The sequence below is a fragment of the Melanaphis sacchari genome, unplaced genomic scaffold, assembly GCF_002803265.2.
Source record: "Melanaphis sacchari strain LSU unplaced genomic scaffold, SCAv2.0 Contig47_pilon_pilon, whole genome shotgun sequence".
Classification (NCBI taxonomy): domain Eukaryota; kingdom Metazoa; phylum Arthropoda; class Insecta; order Hemiptera; family Aphididae; genus Melanaphis; species Melanaphis sacchari.
Window position 1 is genome coordinate 728912 of NW_020271320.1, and position 24391 is coordinate 753302.

The 24391-nt window shown below is 24.5% G+C and overlaps 1 protein-coding gene across 1 annotated transcript in view; it reads right to left on the reverse strand.

Annotated features, from left to right (window-relative positions):
* Positions 1-20643, reverse strand: part of LOC112598364 — a 31048-nt gene extending 10405 nt beyond the window's left edge. Inside the window, exons 1-9 of the mRNA XM_025344793.1 lie at positions 20564-20643; positions 13337-13518; positions 12863-13130; positions 7728-7970; positions 6535-6609; positions 5243-5441; positions 3337-3583; positions 1621-1817; positions 988-1129 (exon numbers count right to left, since the gene is read on the reverse strand). Coding sequence (XP_025200578.1) covers positions 988-1129; positions 1621-1817; positions 3337-3583; positions 5243-5441; positions 6535-6609; positions 7728-7970; positions 12863-13130; positions 13337-13495 — 1530 coding nt within the window. The 5' untranslated portion in view covers positions 13496-13518; positions 20564-20643. The remainder of the gene's footprint in view (positions 1-987; positions 1130-1620; positions 1818-3336; positions 3584-5242; positions 5442-6534; positions 6610-7727; positions 7971-12862; positions 13131-13336; positions 13519-20563) is intronic.
* Positions 20644-24391: the final 3748 nt, after the last annotated feature.

Genomic DNA, 24391 nt, shown 5'->3' on the forward strand with positions numbered 1-24391 from the left:
AGACTACATCATCACTCATCACTGAATTGCTACGTACTCGATAAAGTCATAAAGTCGGTCCGTGTTTTTGCGAACTGAGCCGGTCCAGTTAATCAGAGCTTAGACCGAAACTAGACTAGACTGAATTATGATTTGACAGTTTGAATCGAACTAAACTCATTGCTCTTGTTAAACACATGTAGAGCAAACCGGATGAGATCATTTTTTTTTTATATTTTTTAATAGTTTCAATTATTGCTGTATTGCATTTTTCTTGGTGCTCCATACTTTTAAAAGTATATTGGTTATCTATCATAAAAATATTACACACGCGCGTCGTAGGAAGACACAAAATCGCCAGTACCTAAATATCTGTATTAAATACGCGTATTAAGAAATCATTTTCTAATATTATCCATCATATGAATACAAAATAATATTTCAAATAGAAACAACTGATCGAAATTCATACTTTCATAATTTTATATTAAAATAGCAACTAATAATATCCAAATTTTATCAGTTACCTATCGACTATAGTATATATCATTGCTTTGACAAAATATGTTAATACCTACATACGTTCATCGTTTAGACTACATTCTGTAGAACTGTAAGTTGAATACATAATATAAAATATTTGCACCAATGAATTGTTTAATTTTAAATAATTAGAATGTATTCAGTGTCAATTTTCAACTTATCTAAACATTGAAATCGATAGCCGAATAATTATATTAAAAATTTCAAAAATCTTCAATTTTTAGGGAATTTATTAAATTTCCCGGTCAATGACATAATTTTTCTTATTAATATCTTTAACTGTAACATAAACATTGAATATCTATATCAGCTATTAATAGAATGAAACTTCAACGTACATGTTAATAGGTATTCGCACTTATATATATTAGTTATTTTCTAACGCCATTACGTTTTTATTTTACAAATTTTAATTTTTTAAGGAGTGATTTCAACACTATTAAAATTAAAACAATTTTTATTTACTTGAACAACACGACCTTTTGATGTTTTGCTAGATTTGGGACTCTCGATTTTACGTGAATTGAGTTGTTTTTTCCGACCGCCACCGTTACGATATTTTCGGCTAATTGAATCGGACGAATACGAATTTCTTCGAGATTCAATTCTGAAAAATAAATATTCAATAATATATAAGTATTAGAACCTTTATTATATCTTGAAATTAATTAATCTTATTCTTTATTATAAACTCAATATTAAATGTATATGTAGATACCCACATAATATTATATACGCAGTTTATGACGTGTATCCTACCCACAAAGTATATAAATGTTAGTAATATAATTAATAAGGTTAAAAAAAAAAAAATTCCCAACTTTTATAGCGTAATTATAGAAGTATAAAATAAATAACAAAAATAACTAACAAATACAACTTATTAATTATGAAATATATGTAATAACTTTATTGTTCCTTTATCGATATTAAAATTTGTTTTAAATTTTAATACATAAATTATATTTACCTTATATTATAATTTAAAAAAATTGAATTGAATAACATTTATCACATAGTTAAATAATTGTATCTGTTAGTTTTTTATGGTTACACTTTTATAGTGTACTAGTTATACAACCTTTTAGTATTACTAACCTTTTAGTTTTAACACGTACAGTAGAGTGTTGTTTAGACAACGTTTTATTTAACTTGCTAGCTGGTTTACCACCAAAAAGATTCAAAAATTTTGCTAAATGTCTATTGTTTTTTCGTAGAGCTACATCAAGTGGTGTCATTCGTTCTCCTTTGATTTTCATAATTGGATTAATTGATGCTCCGTTATCTAAGATAATCTATACATATTATAAGAAATTAAATTAGACATTTTAATTAATATTTATATACTATATAACTATAAACTGCTCGTATTAAACATATAATCAAAAATAAATTGTTCATTTTTTAATCGAAATAAATATTATAATTTATAAGTAATATAGATTACAAAATAAATATTTTATATACTTGTCACTATATAAAAGCGGTTTTATTAAAAATAACTATGGTTTATATATTAGACAATAATTTTTATATATTGGTCATCTTAAATTTGGCAAGTGCTTTGCACATATTTTGTAAATTTGAACTTCTATTTAAACTTTAAACCACATTATACATAACACATACGTATTCACCTCTTTGGATATACATTACACCACTGATATCGATATGCAACCAGTGGATAATAAAAATTTAGTATGGGATTGACAAAAAATTTAACACTTTAAATAATAAAGTAAATATTTATAGAATTGTTAAAATCGATCTGCATTTTTAATACTTATAAAATAAATCCAAATTTAAATTGAAAAATATAGGATGAACTAATTGAATTTTCATCAAATGAAAATCAACGTGACAAAATTTAAAAATATCACTTGTGATAAATTTTGGATATTTCTCAATTTATATTTTTAAAATTGCATTTTATTATAAAAAAAATATATTAACCGAATTAAAGAACATTTACAAAAGGTGGTTAAAAATATTAACTCTAATATAGAAATGAATTATATTAAATATTCAAAAATAAATCTCTTAATAAAGTTAAAAATAAACATTTTATTAATAAAAAATTAAAACTATAACCTATTATTTTGTATTAATTTTTTTTAAATTTTTTAATTTGAATTCATTAAATAGTTTCTTATAAGTTATGGCTAACGAATGACCGGGAAAATAATTTAAATGGTGGATTTTACACTATGTATCTAATTTTTATGATAATTTTTAATCTAAAATCTTAGAGATACGTACATAATAAGATATGTGAGCTGTTAAAACAAAATTAATTTAATAATATAATACGAATAATAAAATATATTACTATAAGTAAACAGTTAACCATTTTACCACGTTATTTTTCGACACAGACATGTACCTATATTGCCTATACATAACGCCGTGTAATATATTATATACTCAAAAAGATAGCTATTAATATTATTATGTATTTATTAGTTAATAAAATAATAACTAATTCGATAAATTGAAAATTGTTGCATTATTTTAGTATAATTGAACACGATAATTTACAAACACAACCAAATAACTACCATTACAAATGTTTCTTTTTGCACGAGTGCAAAACATCATTTCCTTCCGATTGATGTTTCCAAACTATTATTTTGCGTGGTGATAAATATATTATAAAATGTATGTTATTTATTATTGTTAATTTAACTTACAGTTAAAATAAATTATTTTAATAATTACTATGTACTAATCAATCATTTATAAAAAAAATATAATACGTAAATAAAAACAGCATAGCATTTACCCAATTACCATTAAGTATATAAATTAATCTACCTTACTCATTTCCAAATTGTTGTTAAGCGCAGCAATATGCAAAGGCCGTTTACCGTCGTCATCGTAATAGTCTATAGACTCGGGTCGCATCGATATCAGCCAAAGGACTAACTCTTTGCGACCGGACCTCACTGCGTCGTGCAATGGATAACCACCCTTTGAATTTCGCAGCCACAAATTGGCACCATGTTCGGCTAAAATTCGGACTGTTTCTAATTGACCTTTAAATGCACCGCAATGCGCTGGCCTTAAACGTAAAAATGCAAACAGTTTCAACAATTATGATTGCTATACATTAGAACAGGGATCGGCAACCTTTTTAACCACACGGGCCATTTTTTTTTTCAATTGTTCATCAAGGGCCAAATTAAAAAAAAAAATTACATTTTATGATATAATACTTATAATTGTATTGCTATTATGAAACGGTTAGATTAGATTTTATTTATAAAGGAAAAAGAATTATATAATATTGAAAATTATATGAAAAATGTTATTGAACAAAAGTAAAACACAAAAATTAACCACCTTTGTGCAGGCCATTGAAAATTGCTTTGCGGGCCGCGGGTTGCCGATCCCTGCATTAGAATATAAGATGATAAAGACTTTCTGACTTGAGTGTAAGCCTCAATTAAAGCTAAATATTGATGTATTACTAATTGGTGTATTGAAGAGTTCAACTTCTTAACTAATATTGAAATTTATAAGCTAAAATATATTTATGTGAGTAATTATGGAATTTAATATTAATAGAGTATATTTTAACTACCAATTATAAATAATAAAAGCATACAACAGAAGCGGTACATTTATAAAATATGTAGGGAGACTAAATAATAGTTTAGTTACTTTAATAACCATTGATTATAAATAGTAATAAATACTTTATAACTTAAACTTTATACTTTAAGCTATATATATTATTATTTCTGAATAATATACTATAGCAATGGCTTTAATAATTTATTTATTTAAATAATTAATTTAAAATATATTTATTGTTTAAAGACTGAAATATTTTTTTGCTTATACACGGCAATTCTCTAAGCATGATCATCCATATTTTTTTTTTTATTTTTTTTTTTTTAATAACACATAATTATATTTTGGTTTTTGGAATTTTTTAAATAGTCAAAGACCACATTTCTACATACATAGATATTTTTATGCCATTTTAAAATTGTTTTTTTATCAATACAAACTTGGTTTTTTCAAATTAAAACCACTATTTTTTACTGTAAATAATCGTTAAATACTTAATTATTTTCAAAATAATAATGTGCTTATATCAAAATTTTAACGATCAATTGTTGAATTATTAAACATAATGTGCTAAGAATAATATTACATGAAAATGGCTTTATAAATATTTATAGATATTATAGTAATTTAAATATTTTAGTAATCATAATATTACTATTCTTATGGTTTTTAAAAATGTCCATATTATATATTAATTAATAAGTATAAATTTTAAAATTAATATTACATCTATTTAATATTAATTTTGATTTAAAGCCATTATAACGGATTATTAGTTTTACTTCTTAGTACATAAAGTTTAATAACTCAGAAAATATTTATTTAAATTTTAGTTTAGATGCATCAACAAAAATAGTTATGACGAGCTTAAATATAATATAACAAATAAGGGTTGTTCTCGTTTAGAAAAAACAAGTTTGTGCCATTACAAAATACTTCTTAGTATAACAAACACAAATATCTGAAAACATAATCGAGGAGTAAACTTAAAAATTCCAAAAATCAGAATTTTAAGCACCTACATACCAAACGGTATGTACATTATTGTATTTGTTATTAGTCTTATCGTTATTTATCAAAAAATTCTAAAACAACTTTGGTATTTTGCATAACAAGCGTATCGCTGCAGTAATGATCGTCTTACGTTCTTCCTTTGCCGTCCTGTCGATCGGGATTAGCACCATGTTCCAATAGTATCTCGGTCGCGTCTGCGTGACCTAACGTCACGGCATAAAATAGAGCCGAGCAACTGTTACTGTCCACCGCGTCGACTTCGCATCCGCACAACGTCAATAATCCATCTACGCATTCAACATGTCCTCGACTGGCCGCACAGTGCAACGCTATTCAATAACGACAAACTCTGATTATTGTTTATGAATTGCATTCATTACAGCTTATCACGGTTGACGACCATCGTACATCGATGGTTTAATAATTATATTAATATGAGTTGTTGTATTGGTAATATGTAAATGTTTAAATTATATAATAAACTACATATAGTTAATAGTTTATATTGGTACTGAACCTATTCTTGTATATAAACTAAAGGGATTGTCTCGTACAATAATTTTAGCCATTATATAATATTAGCCCTGTTGGGAGGGCCCAAAGTCAACATTTTTTGAGTTAATCATATTATTTTTATGATTAGGACGTCGCTACTTTATTATGTAGATACCTACCGATACCAGGACAAAGAAATTGTAGCTCTAAAGTCACCAAATATTAATTTTAACATAATACCTATAATATGTAGTTAAAAACGGGAGATTTTTAGAATTGTTTCAGTTGCGAAAATATAAATACCTACTTTAACTTAAGGTATTTTGCATATAAAAATGAATAACTGTATAATTAAAATAAATTACAATCAGAATACGTATAGACAACCGTTTAGAAATACACTGAACACAGAATATGAAATGTGAATTTATCGGAGCACTTTTATGGCCATATATAAACACTATCGATGATATTTTAGCCATAAACAATCATCTATCTATAAACAAAATAAATAAATGGAAAATTAATCTGATTAGCGATCTTCAAGTGTTTTTAAGAAAACTATACTTGCAACAACAATATTATATTATGATAACAATTTAAAATATATTTTAATCTAACAATTTTTGTTATAAATTAAATTAAATAAAAACGTCAATGCAAACATTTTTTATAAAATTATTAATTAATTAAAACGTATTTCAAAAAGTATAAAATGGAAGTAATATGCCCTAAAAACAAAATATGCATAAATATACAAAAAAAAATTACAAAACTAACTTTGTCTTTGTATAAAAAAACTAACCATTGATTATAAATGCACTTAGTATATGACGCACTAAACGTTTAATTATATGTATATCTAAATAACTGCAGATACCCAATACCCAAGGCCCCTAATTTCTGTTCCGATTTGTAAGTAATTACCTGTCAGTCCGTCTTTGTCATGCGATTCTACATTTGCTCCTCCGTTTACCAATGTTATTATAGCATCCGCACTACCTAAACAAATTATATTAAAACCATGAAATTTAGAAATATTTAACAAATACATGATAAAAAATCTAAAAAATAATAAAATAATTAGTGAATTATAAAAAATTTCATTTTCTCAATATTTTGAGTCAAATTTGTTCATTAATACCAATTAATAGAATATTTTTTTATGTTATTCTATAGTTAGTGCATTATTGTTATTACACATTTTATCACAAATAATTTTTGTTCTGATAATACGATTAAATAACAATCATTTTTTTCTGAAATCTTCCAAAAACTGCTCAAATATTTAGGGAATCATCTATTATTATAAATTCTAATATTCCTATAAATTAATTAACTATTGCATGTTATATAATTAATGCACGATTCAATAATATTATTATAATCTATGATTGTGATGTTATTTTATTTAACGTATGATTTTTATTTATGATATTGTATAGAAATCATATAATAATGATGATAAAAGGTCTAGATTATTTACATTAAATACCTAGGTCTTAGATAATCGATAATGTACATAGTATAAAATATATATTGCATTACAGTGGCGTCATTAAATGTTTATTGATACCTTAAACTATGTTTTTAATTTGTAAAATTTGTAATTTATATTAATTATAATATAACATAAATCAAAAAAAAAAAAAAAAAATAGTTATAATTCCCTCCCCTTTTCTTGAAATTTATTACTGTGTAAGGCATGCGCCTGGCCATTCTTGGTTAATAGAACTGGCGAGATGGTGATTGTCATAAATACTAAATACATATTTATACGATTCTGAATTCGTCTACTTATAATTATTCATAATGAAAAAATATAACTGTAAACACAACGATACTACAAACTATAGAACAATTTTTTTTTTCAATATAGTTAGAAAAACAGTAAATTATACCTATATAAAATATTTTTATTAAAATGAATTTATTTCGAAGAGACGCAGTGAGACCAGCAAATCCCAAATGTCCCGGTGATTGACTTGGTAGGACTTTCTAAACCGGCTTTCAAAAACTTATTATGGGTGAGGACAAATGTTCCCCTCCCTCTCAGAGAAACAATAATGAAATTACAACGCCACTGATATGCTTTGGTGATGACCGTAAATCGTTTATACCTGCGCTGGCCGCCCACAAAATTGGTTGACGTCCGTGTTTGTCGGTCACGTGAACGTCGGCACCGAACGACAGTAACAGCTGCAGCACGCGGACACCGGTATTACGTGCATCGCCTGAACGACATGCTCCATTGCCGCACATTTGAGCTGCATAATGAATGGCATATCCGCCGTGAACGTCGGCCGAACTTGTTGTGCCACCGTGAGTGAGCACCAACTCGAGAGCATCTACGTCGGCGCAAACTGCGAACATAATATAAAAACGGACAAGTAGTAAGACGATCCGTCAACGGAAACAATCATAATATTTCAAAATAACTAATAATGTCGACGACAAGTAATCGATTTGTGACGTGTACGATGCCCCAGTGGCGTCTAAATCAATTTTTCCTTGTACGGCGATTATTAATAATTCATCCGTAGACCACCACTATCAATTTTTCCTATACAAACCCCTCGTTCCTCAAATTCAACTTTAAAAAAAAAAAAAAAATTAATTTATCATTACTGTAGAAAATTTAATTTAATATGACATGAAAAATAATGCGTTGTACTTGTCTTATATTGCTTTTGTACTAATTAGTACGAGGCTTGTAAATAAAGTAATAAGACTGTGTCCAAGTTTGAAACAAAATCGGATAGCACACCGTTGCTCAAAATTGTTGTCACTCATTTTCAAAACGTACTAAAAAAAATTGGTTTACGAAAATAATTGTCACAGACCAACACGCGACACTACGGAGTTTAAACTCGTACTGAAGGTACATTAAATGTTTATCTACAAACCTTTTCAAACGGAATGTCATTAGTGTTGTCATATAACAAGCTACGATATCAGTCTCATTACTTTATTTACAAACCTCGTACAATTAGTATTATTTAAAACCGAGAGATAAAATACATAATTCTATAAAATGTAATATAATATATGGGAACATAATACAGGAATCGGCGTCGTTACGAATTACGATGTCTATATTTTTTCATCTGTACAGTAACTGAATTTATTGAATTTCATATTGCACTAATATTGCGATGTAAGTAACATGTGTGAAGACTTTTTTGGTATGTTAAAATTTGATCTTTAATCAAAACGCTAAGTGCCTCGCTGCAAACGCCCCAAAATCGCTACTATCTTCGGCTCTATCAGTAAGCACAAAATTGCATTCGGTGAGCTGAATATAAAATATATGTATAGGAAAACCTAATGAATAATGGGCTATCATAAAATATTAATTTATTTACCATTATTACAACTAGATAACTTAAAACTCAATACACTGATAAACCGTAGAATGATTTATATAATAAATTCGTATCTAGTTTAAGTATACACAGTAAAATGTTTCAAGTTTCTGTAATATTGATTTTCTTGGTTTCACAACAAAATTACTAAAACGGATCGATGAAAAATTGTTATTTTATTTAAAGTATTCAATTATAAAGAAATTTACTGAAAGCACTTAAATACAAATTACGATTCAGTATTTTCAATATTTTTAACTACTTATAAATCGATTTTATCGAAAACTAATGTTGCGTAAATATTTCTGTTTCCCATAGTTAGTTTTTACTAAATATTAAGAAAAATATTTTCTTCTAGGCAAAATAATCTAAATATTAAACTTTGAAGTATAGTTTTTGCTCCAAAAAACATCATCACACACGAAAAACAAAAACAAAATATTAAAAAAATATTACATTTCTCAATTCTAAATTATTTTAAATAATAGTTTAACTTCTCATATAACTCGTGTTTATTATTAAATTTAAAAAATAAACAGAATCTATCAATAAAACGCATATTGTATAAAATAATTAAATAAATAAGAAATCCATTAAAACTTTACTTGATTCTTAGTGCAATATATTATCGTTTATAATTTAAAAAAATATCGAAGTCATAAATATTAATTAATAATATACACATTACATATTTTATAAACATTTTATATAATGTAAGTTATATTTGTTAGGCGCACTAATAATATATAATTATTTTGTATCTATGAGTATTAGTAGTAAATTTAATAAATTAAATCAAAATAATATTATTTAAACAAACAATTATAGAATTATGTACATTTACTTTATGCTTTCAGTATATAATCAATAATCAGTCAATACATATTAAAACCAAAATATCTATAAAACATCTATAATAACAATTAATATTTTATAAAAAAATTAAAACAATTTTACTTTATTAAAATATAAATTTTGTAAATTTTATAATTTACAGCTATATGGCCAATATGTATATGATTCTATATTTTATTAATATTTTTTATTATCTTATACATAGAAAATTTCTTAAATTAAATGCATTTTTAAAATGAAAAATACAGGTTCGTAATAAAAATTCTTAGAAAATATTTTTAAAAATTAATTCTAAATGTTAACAAATTTATTAGGTATATCTGAAGGTAAATTACTTTACTATGTAGATATATTTTTAAATGACCCTTCTCAACATAATAATATACCACGCAATATGTCATAAATTATTTAAATGATATTGATTTTAAACTGACTATTAAATAAGAATTAATATTTATCAGTGACCCAGTAACAAAGAAGTTAAAAAATGCATCAGATATTGTAGGAACCATGTACTTCATTATTGAGTAGGTATCTTAAAGGATATGTTAAATTTTAATTCAAAATAAATCGTTGCATTCGAAAAACAATTCAAAGTGGAAACGGTCTATCAGTATTTATTCCTAAGAATATTGTATTATTTATTTATATTGCTGTTATTGTAATTTATTTTTTAATTAGTAATACAATAGACTGAACTTATTGTTTCTAAAAACAAATCGTATCTGTAGTAATAAAACTCTTTAAAACTCAATATATCAATGAAGGTACTACGTAGACTGATATAAATAAGTGCATGGTATAAATTGCTTGAAATTAATCTAAATACTTCAAAAATTTTATTATGTCAAGTAAATAATAATATATATAAAAAGTTTCGAGTCTCTTCGAATCAAACTTTAGGAATATTGTAAGAAAATATCGTTTAAATAAATAACATACCAAATATACCTAAATAATATTACTTAAAACTTTAAATATAATATACCTATAAAAAAATATACATTAAAATTTTTAAGAATTTTGGTTTCTATGCAAAAAATTATTATGATAAACCTTGTATTAAATATTGTAAGGCCTAATTTAAAATTTATTTAATTTTATCTAAAAAATTATAAAAAAATGTTTGTTTTTTAAGAAATTGTGTCAACATTTGAACTTTAAAATATTCTTATAATAAAAAATTATGCTTATATATTTTCAATATTTTTAAACTGCTTTAAGAGCTTATGTGGGATCTTATATTAAATTTCAGGGTTTTTGACCAGCTTAAATATTTTATCGAAAGTTTTAAATTATTAAATAAAAAATATAAAATTTTATCGTATCATATATAAATTCAAATAAACTTTAGAATTTTAAATATTTACAAATATTAAAAAAAAAAAAATAGTAATAATCTAAATGTTAGCTCAAAAAGAGACAAAATATTTTAATAATTATAAATTATAGTACACTTAGTATACAATATAAAGTTTTGGTGAACATTTCAAATATCTAGCTTTCATTATTAATTTTTGAATTAAAACAAAAATACAAAATCTGGTCAAAAACTGGTTTACCATTTACAGAATAAAAAAAATTATCATTACCATTATATTTAAATTTATTTACTTTATCATTTTGTGTTATATTCACAAAACAAATTTTCAGCTTATTAGCTCTGTTATGCTTCTAACATAAACTAAATAATTGAAAGGAAGTCTATAAACTTTAAATTACTAATTACCTATCAATAGACAATAATTTATTGTTTTATAAAGCGTTATGTTGTTTAATTTAATACATTTAAATAAATATAAACTTTTTCACACATAAAACGTTATTGTATTTCTATTGCATAAAAGTTATAAGATTTCTACCAACGTGTGGCTCGCATATCATATGTTTATCAAATATATATACATTTATTCAAATTTCATTTACTTATTATACACGTGCGTCTACTTATCTACCTTTAATGCTACACATTTTTTTATATGAAATAATAAACAAAATAAAATAAATCGAGAATTATATTAAAATCTATAATCATAAATACGGTTGCATTGCTATGATAAACTTTTAATTTTTGGTATTCTTACACGCATTACCTACGCTTATCGACACGCAACTTAAACATTTTTTTTTGTTTTTCCATTCCTTTAGTATAGAATATATACATATTGATTTCGAAACAAATTATTAATTGTTGATCCTATGTGTTTAAAATAAGGTATATATTTTATTATAGGTCTATTATATTTTGAATAAAAACTTAAAGAAGAATAAACATGAAAGTTTTTTTCATAGTCACGCAATTTTATGTAGAATAATAATTCTCAATTCCTCCAGCACTTTTATTGTCAATATGTTATTAGTTATACATTTTTATACTGATTTTATTTATTTCAAAGACATAGACAAGTCTTAAAATAAATGATTATATCTAGTTATGAATAATTTTATATAGGTACTAAGTGGTTATGTAAAATATGGAATATATATATTTATCAAATAATATATGAATATATATATCATTGCTTACGAGTTAACTGTTCTTTGACGAATTTATAAATATATAATCTATAGAGAAGTATTTGGAGTTTTGACAACCTAGTTAATGTTTTTATACCAGTCGAATTATCTGAACCTTCTTAAAAAATTGTATTACTAACAAGTATTAGTATAAAAAAAATTTGCAAGAACTAAAAAGACTCAAAACTTGATACGCGTTAGCGCCTATATTAGATACCTAAACATCAAATCATTAAATTTCTTGGTTATTAAATAATTTTGAATGATTTATAAACCTTATAGAATAAATAGGTGCATTTATATTCTTTCGCTTATTTCTTAGAATCCATGTAGAGATTTCACGATAAAACAAAATTATATGCACTATTTATTTTTTTAAACAAAAATAGTAAATATAAAGATTATTTTAAAGATAAATAGATATAATATTTTAAAACTTGTATTAGTTATTTATCATCAACGAAAGTTACAACTATTGGTTGATGAATGTTTAAGATATCATAATAATACTTATATACCTGTCGCCCAATGTACAGTCGAGTGACCTTCAGCGTCTCGTTTATTTGGGTCCGCCTGGCCAGTCACGAGCAGAAATCGAACTAACGCCAAATTACCAGCGATGACAGCCAAATGTAAGGCCGTATGACCATCGTCGTCGGGTATATCGACTATAGATGGATCGGCTTCTAGAAGAAGTTTAGCACATTCTGCATCGTCCTCATCATTTTCGGCACAGTAGTGCAATGCTGTCTTAAAAACACTATCTCGTTCTACTACTGCCAATGGCTGTTCACAAAAAAAAAAGAGAATGAAAGTAAATTAAAAATTAATTTTTCCGTCAACAGTTTTAAATTTAAGCACATTTACAGCATTTACTACATTTTTTTTAATTACGTATGATTGTTACATCATTTTTGTTTACTATTTTAATTATTAATATAATAATATTACATAATACATAAATATATAATACAATAAAAGTTATTATTTACTTTTTCTTCTAGGATAAGTTTGACTTGTTCGGATCGTCCATACATACACGCTTTCATTAAAGGCGTTAGGCATTTTTCATTGAAAACGTGTGATGGCGATCCATCAAAATATACTCTCTTTCGAAATTCAGTCGTAGTAGTGGTCCGTAATGTAGTCATTATGAAATCGTATTATATTCAACCTTAAACAGATTTTTTTTTTTAATTTAAAAATGTAACTAGCATATCTGTATACTAGGTTAAGAGGTGTAAGTAATTATAATTTATACGAATTACAATAATAATTTAATTATTGTATGATAGTTTTATGTAGCTACATTTTTTAATGTATTATCTCAATTAATAATAAATAACAATTATAAATACACTTCAGTGGAAATAGTATAACTAGTATAAGTTCAATACTGAATGTAGTATAATTTTTAGTTTTATACAGCACAGTGTCAATAAATGAACCATGAACGTTAAACACTATATCTAACTCTAACTGTCTTATTTTAGGTTAACAAATATCTCCTTATTAACTTACAAGTACATGTACAATTGTCCAGACTTCACAATTTGTACACCAAAATTCACATAGATAGAATTTTGATTATTTTATGTCCTTAATTTACGGACAAGTAATATTTGTTAGTCAACATTCATAACAAGTGTACACATGTTTTTTGTGTACCTATAAATTATTTTAACTTCTGTGTTTTTACATGACTTTCAAAATAAGTTTAACGATTTTTTCTTAATAATAGATATTAAATACCACTGGTACTCACACATTTAAAGTACCTACTCATTTAATATTTTTATTTAATAATTTATTATTCATTTAAAATGTATTTTACTTTTCATTACACGCATAGAATTAACATCGTTATAGGCAATAGTGAGCTTAATTTAGACTTGTAATATTAAAATTTTTTTTTTTTTATTATTACTTAATTTTTATTTTCACAATCTGTTACATAAATTTTTGAACAATAAGCGAAATTGTTGAATTAGGTAATTGACATGAAGGACGGATTAAAGATACCTTCCAGTGAAGGCACTTTTACAGTTAAAGATTAAACAAAGAGAAAAAAAAATTAGAGTTAAAAAAGTGTTAAGCAACAATGTTAGGAGATATATATAAGGAAAGATATAATATTAAAATTAAGATTCTATTTTGATATTTATAACACATGTATAAGATTATTATTATTTATCTTTTAGGATTTGTTGTTATTTGAGATTTTATATTTTATTTTTGTATATATAAATATGTTTTTTTTATAAATTATTCGAAATAAATAAATAAAACACATAATACTTATTAATCTAAAATATTCGCATAAATTCAAGATTTGTACAACATTGTTTACTTTCAAAATGTGTTCAATAAATATTATATTATTATATATATTATATTAGTATTATACGTTAAGTCTTTAACATATTGCAATAATTTATTGCTATATGGCAATAATTGTGTTCATATTATGATCGCATATAAAACATAAATATATATAAAAATATATATATATATATATAATCTATACTAATTTTTACAAACTTAGTAGGTACCTAGTAAGCTGATAGGAATTGACTTGAAAATTTTTGACTAACTATTTTAGTTTTGAGATCATCGCTTATGACTCTGAGTCAATACATTTAAAACTAGCACGTTAAGTTAGCATTATTATCCTAAATTTTTCAAAATCTAACATAATTTACGTTAAAACATTTTTTAAATAAACTGGTTTAATTTTTAAAATATTTTGCTAATTAACTGTTTTTAAATTGTTTATAGATGTTTGCACATTTTCTTTTATCAATAAAATATTTTTTGTTCAGTCAGAACCTTGAAAATTTAATAAACAGTTCCTCGTAAGTTTTAAATAATAGAAATTTAAAGTAAAAGTTAGCATTTCTTCCGAAAAATCAAATTAATTTTTTAAATACGTTTAAGTTCAAATTTAGATAAAATTACATATTTAAACAATGAATAACGATGGTCATTATTTTTGTTATAATTTAAAATCGTTATTTACGAGGACTTAAAACTTTTACGTATATTTTGAAATTTATTTTATACTTATTGGAATTTTTTAAATACGTTTGAAGATTAATTTTAAGATAATATCTTTTCATGCCATGAACCTATTCACGCTATTTAACACTTTTATGGTTATCACTTGGTAATATGAAATTGATTCAAAAGTTAATAAAAATAACATTATAATAATATGGTATATGATATCGTAAATTAATATTATTATTATTATTATTAAAAATTAATAACAAAATAATGCATGTTTTTGGCAAAAATTAAATCAACTTACCGTAATATTAATAGTAAAATAAATTGCTTTGATATCCATATAAAATTCATTATGAAATAATAAATAGTCTGACAGACAGTCTCTGTTTTAAGTAATTGATTATATTTAAAACCAGCGAAGACTTTATGGTACGATAATAAGTCAACAACGATTTTTTTTATTATAAATAATTATAATATTTGAAATTATACAATCTTTTTTCAACAAATTGCCTATTAAAATACTGTATTACATTTGAATATATTAAATATTTTATATTAATGGTTTTTTTTTACTCTTTTTAAGCATTTTTTCATCTTAAAATTAGTTATGTTTATTAAATATTTACCTAAGGTTAATTTTTACAGAAAATGAAAAATGTAAACCTTTATCAACAATTGCATTTTTTTAATGCGAAATCGTAGAAAAATTATTGACTAAGAAACAATAAACAAAATGGAGTATTTATTCGCAAATACTATTAATACATTCTGGAATATTTATTTTGTGGACATACTATGGTTTATGACCTTGTCATATGATTATTTGGAAATCGATTATGCACACAAAAGTTTAGCGTTAATTTTATTTGGACACACAATTACGCGGTATAGTAGACATAAACCGATGTCTTGAGGTCGAGGTCAAGTGTTCTCGACCCAATTACTATTATAATAATATTCGTCCAGCTAAAGGTCAATCTTTTTGATTACCATATAATTCGCGTGTTTAAAGACCTAATGGTTATGGTTGTGATGTTATCCTAAATGGCTAGTTTTGCTATAATATCTTACGTAACATTAACCCGATTTTATTATCACCTACTTTAAACATTTTCTAGTAATAAAAAACCTATGCTTTTTTTATCAGTTGACCTCATTGTGCCACAAAAAGGACGCCTTACTAAGTCACAATAGTATAATAGCTAGTTGAATAGTTATTTTTACAACTAGTATTGTTTATTTAAAAGACAAAAATAGTAGTATTTCAAACGAATCTTAAAAATAACTATAAATATTAATTTAAATGTTACTATATTGTTATTATAGTAGGGTCCTATTCTCATTATATGTAACTTAATTATTTTTATTTACTTATGTATTATTTTTACTACTTATGTATTTATTTATTTTTCTTTATGTGTATATTTATACTTTGCTAAAATTTTATTGTATTATTTTTTGACAGACATTGTTAAAAATAATTTGTCATTAAAAAAAAAGTTGAAATGGTTTTTAATGAAGTTAAGATGTATTCTATTTCTATTTAATTTGTAACTTTTACAAGTTAAAAAAAAATTAATTTTCAAAGCTAAAGTTAACTTACATTTATTTATATTAACTTAATTAGTCAAAAAAATGAACTAATAACTTACCCTGCCTTACAATTAGGTATCGCAAAATATGAACAAGTATTCAAGTACGGGAGTACATAGTATTTAAAATATACTTTATTAAATACTTTTTCCATAACGTATAGATACAATTTTACAAGAAATGTTCTCAATTTTTATTTTATTGGTTAGGTATTTAGTAATTATTTGTAAATTGCAATTACTCACAATATTGTTATAAAAATAAGACAAACTTTAGGTTAATTTTGTTAATACCTTAATTACTGGACCTGTTTTTATTATAATTTATAAGTATATACCTACTCGTATTATATATAATTGAACTATGCATATTTAAATAATAAAACAATTATATAGCTTAAAGTTTTGAAGAAGTTTTATTTTATTAGTATGAAATATAATACTTTTTATTTGTGAGTATAAAACTACCTACCTATTAAAAGTCTTGAGGTAATAATTTGAACAAATACAGTAAAAACACGAAAATTCATAAAAATTGATAACGAAGTTAATTAAACGTGTTTAAAAGACTGTTATGACAATTAAAAAAACAATAAATAATTTTTAGATTGGTAGATACCAAAAATGTGTATGAAAAATTCTGGTAATTAGTACAGTTATAAAATACTTAGTTCTTCGTTTTTTTAATTTCATAAAAATAAAATAGAAAAATATAAGTAGAATAAGTAGTTACATAAATAATTTGAAATAAATCTTCAGTTTAAATTTTTCTTTAAATGTAAATCCTATTCATAACAGAGTGAATTTACGTATCCAGTATTTAAATATTTCTGTATCTTTATCTTTATCTATGTTCTATAAAAATTTCAGAAAATGATAAAATACTGTTATAATTATAATTTATAACTTTTAAATAAGTTTTATAATATATCCCACAAGCTACGAATGTTTTTAAAATAAAAAAATAAAGTTACCTAATCATTTGAACAATAATACCTTAGAATACAATGAACAACAAGAAATTTATAATTTATTAGTAGTTTGTTGAATAATATGCATCAATTGTAAATCGCGAACTTAAATAATATCTCAGTTTACTCAACTTCATAAAAATGTGCTACTATTGGTTTAATTAATTAATTAAAAAAAAAATACTATATAACAAAATATGTTTAAAATATAGTCATTTATTTCCAAGTAATTATTAGTGATATAAGAACTGGAGTAGGTACCTATTGTATATTATCTATTACTTTAATATTTTATGTTGATTTTATATATTTTAAAGATAAACCCAAAAACGATTTTGGTAAGTACCTATTATATAAAAATTAATTATATATTAGATAACAGATAATGGTATAATATTTATATTTTAAAATTTCATGAATAATGCAACTCGAGACTTTAAATTTTAAGTTTTAACTATAAAAAAAATATTTTATTTGTAATTAAAAAAAAAAGTTATTATTAAAATTGTTCTCATTTAAATATTTAATCAATGAAAAAATTAAAAAATGGTAAATTTATATCAAATATATTAATCGAAATATCTGATACATTTCACTAGTTAATGACTTCAAATAAAACCACAACTTAAAAGAAAAATCAAAAAATTTGAATAAAAAATGTTTATACATAAACGTGTGAATTTATAATATATCCGCCATGGTTTTATATTTTAATCAAGAGCTGATAAGTGTTTTTCCAACTCATTTTATGTTTCAGAAAACTATTATGTAAATATATTATAAATTATTAGAATTCAAGATTTAAATAGTTAATTTAAAATTATTTATAATATTAATTATAATTAAACAAATATTTTTTTGATAAACATTTAAAAAATAAATAAATATTTAATTAACATTTCTACAAAGATGGATAAATTTTTTACTTTTTTGTTTTACTTTAACCTACTAATATATATGTAACCTTAGTATGTAAGTTGTTGGTAATTATTTTATAAATTTATATAAATTCATAAATTCGTGAATATTTAATGGAAATAATTAATAATTAAATTTACATGCTAGAGAAGTATCAGACCTACTAAATTTTTTTTTTTTTTAATTTGAGAAAAAAAAACAAAATAATAATTAAGTTCAACAGCAGCAAAAATTAAATTTAAATAAAAAAGCTAGTAAAAAAAAAAAGTTATCAACAGAAAATTTTTTTCTTTATGAGACTTGTAAATACGAGTATATAGTATAGATACGATATATTCCCAAAGACTTTCTGTGTATACGTGCACCATACCGGTGATAAAGTCGCTATGAAAAATATTAGGAATATTAAGACTTAATAAATGTTTACAATTTTATATTAGTATTATTAATAATAATAACTATCATAAATATAATCAGCGACGAGAGATTAAAAACCATTTGGCTGTTATTTAATGATAAACAGTAAAAAAATAAATAAGGTGTATTAATACGCTAAGTGATGTTTTAAGTGTTTATCACGCGGAGACGCGTCAAACTTTGTCCGTGATCAACATCGGTTGACTACAACATGTCGACACCGAACTCTGCTAAATACAATTATTTCCTGTTTGATCATCATTTCCCAAAGGGCAAAGATATATAAAATTATATTAATCTGAGTAATAAAGTCAGTATTTAATTGAGATTAAAATTCTGCCGAACTACCTACCTAAACTATTTTTTATTTACTCATAAATTTAATATGATAATTTCTTAGTAAATACCTAAAAAATTATTCCTTAACTACCAAGTACCAATGAATACATTTCAAAAAATAAAATAAAATACGAACGTTTAATACACATTTTATAAATGTAAACGAAAATTCACTGGTAAACAACTACACGCAATACACTTTACAGTATCATTTCCGTTCAATTTACTAAGTTCTATAAACTATTATACTTAATTTGTGTACTATTATACATGTTTTCTGATCAAATGTGTTTACATTTTGTATTCTATTCTTATAAAAAAATAATATTTTATATTTACATATAAATATCAAGTGAACTTGAATTTTTTTCAATTAACTCGTGTGCTACATTTTATTATTCTAGCAATTAGGATTGAAGAGGTTGCAAAAAATCCCCCCTCCGGTATGTATTCAGTGTCTTGACATTTTTTTTACAATATTAGCAAATGCACTTTTAGTCTAAGTGTGTGCCTACATTATACTCGTATAATATTAAAATATTAACATGGGTAGAATATACGTTATTTCAGTTGAACATATTATACATTTTTATACAAATTGGATACGGCCAGGAACCCGTGACCTTAAATCCCAGACTAGTAGATACTATGTTTTTTTTTCATAGATTTTACTAAAAAAAATAGGTCTAGTCTTTAAAAAAAAATTTCCATTACTTTATTTAGTGAAATAGAAAATCAATATTTTCACACCGTTGTAAATAGTTTTCCTTCTACGTCTGGATGAAAAAATCATTTTTGTGGTTCGCGAGAGAAGCAAGCTACATTATTTGGAGTGAGATCTTTTAAATATTTCCCCCGTAACAAACAAAATGCCTATCCCCATGTACAGTGCAATCCTCTCAAATAATAAACAAATATAAATAGCATCGACCAAAATTTTAAATACAATGCTTATTAAAATATTACGTACCTCCAACGAATGACCAACATCAGCTGATTGTTTGTATATTATGTTGCGTGCAAACGGCAAGACGTTTGCTTACCGATGGCACATGACCGACTGCGGCTTGTACTTGCTAGGTGTAGGTCTAATGTCTTTGCGAGCGTTTTGTCGAAACGGTCTGAGCTGCGTGTCGTCAAGACAACCCAAATACACGAACGCGAACGAAACACGATATATTATTATTAATGTGTGCGGTATCCGTTTAAAATCACCATCGACGTTTGGCAAGTAGGTAGGTACGTATTAATATGAATACGGTTTCGAAATACGCGATGTCGCGATTAAAACATAGTGGCTACATTATTAAGTATGTTATTATATTATAATTACATTGGTGTACTGCATTACTCGACGTTTGATTTAGATTTTTATGTCAAAACACAAATTTTGTAAAACACAATTTCGCGAAAGAAGAAAGGACTTCCTTTTAAAATATTTATTGAAAAAGTATTAACGGTTGATAGCCTATATTATAAAGAATCAAATTCTAAAATGTTTCTTCTTTTCAACAAATTTCGTTCCGAACTTCAGCTGGACCATTTACCCCTTGTGGTTCTGTGGAATGTCGAATAGTTAAACGTGTTAAAATTCAACTTATCAAAGTCTATTTACAGTGGTAAAATACTAAATAGTTACTATTATCTCTAATTGTATAATTTTACATTGACTTACCACTAACCTAGTTTAAAATAAGTTTACCAAAATAATATAAGCAAATCTCGACTAATCGTCCACTATGAAAACTGGAAAGGATATTGTTTATTATTACTATTTACTATTTAGTGTCATCGCATTCATTATTATTGTATTACAGACTGGACTTACAACTTTCGTTTATTATTCATCAACTATTTTACTGAAATCGGGAAGTTATTAGAAGGAAAATACACTCCTGATGATGGGTATGTAAAAAAAGATGGTTAAAAAATTATTCAATAAGTAGATAAAGGTAGACGGCAGTAAAACGTGAGTTCTTTGACACACTGACACCTGCCAGTGATCAGTGTCAAACTGACCTACAAAAGTACGTTTGCCTCGACGGTGATTATAAATAAAAATAAAACTTTAAAACAATCTGTGGAATATGTTATGTAACAACCTATTTTGAAGAAATATTGATTGGCTGTTGGGTAGGAATTAAAACTCTAAAAACCACTATCGTTTCCAATTGAAATATAGAACTGTTTTGTTCGTCTTAAGGACAGGGGCGGCTTGTCAGGAGAGACTTTGAGACTGATGTTCCCCTTAAAAAAAAAAAAACCGTTTCCTACTTGTAATAATAATTAATTAAAAATAAAAATGTATAGAATATTTTCATTAAAATTGAAAATATATTATACCTTTTTTTTGTTAATTATTATTAAAGCCCACAAAATCTAAAACCTTTAGTTATTTTGATGAAAATATTATTTTAGTCATTTCAACGACGATCGCCGTTTCAGTAAAACTGCCGTTCGACAGCAAAGTTTCAATCGTAATTCGTAACGTTTAACAATATGGCTGATTGGACAGAGGGCCCGGGAAGAATAAATCGCGTATTATAGACACAATTGAAACATTTGAAACTGAGTTCACAATATTAAATTTGTCGTGCCGTCACGCCGTCGCGGTCGTTAGCCGCTGTATGCCGTCATAAATTATGACTCATCATTAATTACACTCATTATTTGATAATTATTATACGTTTATACTATCTGTCATCTGATATTAATTATTTTCGACATTTTAATACATATTTGTAGTTATTTTAAAGATGCAAAAAAACCAAATAATACTTTTGAAATTTAAATCATTATGTCATTAAGCAGTGATGTAAAAAACACATGCATATAATTTTCCAATAAAAGGGTTTTCCTCGTTTGTTTTGTATGGGATTTATCATTTATGTTATAGAATTTAAATCTCCCCATAATATTACTCACGAGCCGCCATTGCTAAAAGAAAAATCACTTGCAGGAACACAGTAGGATTTTCATCAATGCTATTAAGTTCTATGAAACTAATTGTCCGGAAATTTATGTTTAGTCTGAAAAAAAAGTATTTGGCTAAAACACTTTGTATAACGGTACAATATACCTACGTTAAAATAGATTTATCTTATATTTACGATACAAATACAAATATATTTATATTTTTCATTAGGTATAGAATTCCGCTTAATTTCATCTTACATTTTGTAAATAATTAATTGTACAGTTTCGAAAAGCACTTTAAAGTTATAGGAGTATAGGACCTATATATTTTAATTGAACAAACACAATATTTAAAAAATAATATACTAGTTATAGAAATATTATTTTTTTATTTTATTTTTTTGTACATTTATGCTTCCGAATTTACCTACGACCAAATGTATTAGGCAAATATGCTTTCAAATTGCACGAAACGAAATATCGTGCACAACCAATTACCTAATAATGTTATGCGTTTAAAAGACCGCAACGTAATAACAACACATAAACATAATACATTATAACATAATATAACATAATACAAATTATGGACTATCTAATATTATATGTGTTAAAATAACTTATTTTATTATTTATTGTAAATGACTAAACTGTGATTAGAAGTATTCGATAAGCTGATAACATAATGATATGTAAAATTGAGCTAAATATATTCATATATTATATTTATATTAATATTTATATATATATTTAAACATGCTCACTACACATTGCATAGAATTTTAATTTTTTCTTATACAATTTAAAGCACTAAAAACACTACATTTTTATGATATGAATATTTTTTGTCTAACTGATTGTTTTTTGTTTTCTTAAAAGACAACCTACTTACAGTTTAATATTATAAGAAAAAATATTTTTCTTCGAAATATTAAATTAATATCTAAAAAATATTAGTTATCTTAAAAAAGGACTATTTGAGATTAAATTACAAATTTTAATATTATTCAGATTTAAAAGTAGGATGAGTATGTTACATAATCACTGTTTATACATTACAATATATACTATTAATAATACTATATGTATTAGACATTAAACATAGAATGGTAAACAGAACGCTTGAAATTATATGAAGACATTAGTCCCCCCCTGAAATTGTTTTCTACTTTAAACCCTAATACAGCTTATAAATTATAAAACCTATAAATTACAAAAAAAAAAAACCACCAAAGAATGATTAATGTACTCGGACAAGACTGTAAATTATGTAATGTAAGTTATATTTTCCAACATCGTTATGATTTTAATGGAAATTAATTTTTAAATAATATCTATAAATCAATAATTTGGATGTACTAACAACGTAAGGATAATAAATCTATAGTAAATCTCTAGATACTTAAAGTATCTCCAATTTTGTATCGAATAATATCTATATTATTATATTATTAATAATTTACATTTTCTATGAGACATCAGCAGAAATCGTGATCTATACAATTTTTTATGAGTTTCAGTTTCAAATGGTTAGGGTTTAATGAAAATATTGAATTATTTTTATTTTTATTTTATGTAAAAATATATTTTAATATTCCGATTAATAAAAATAGAGTAATATACTGACACATCATTATGTCTATAGAGATATCACTAAAAAATCTTAGAGCATTGCAAATTACATTTTTACTATTGAATACCTCTCCACCTACACATTACGTATATTTGAACACAATTAGGGTAATTAAATAAACAAATATAAACTAAGGTAAAATATAGTTGATGAAATCTATCTATTGATACACAATACCGCCAATACCCCAATTACTGAGATAATACAATATCATTACATATAAAACATTTTCATTACAATGTTTATCAT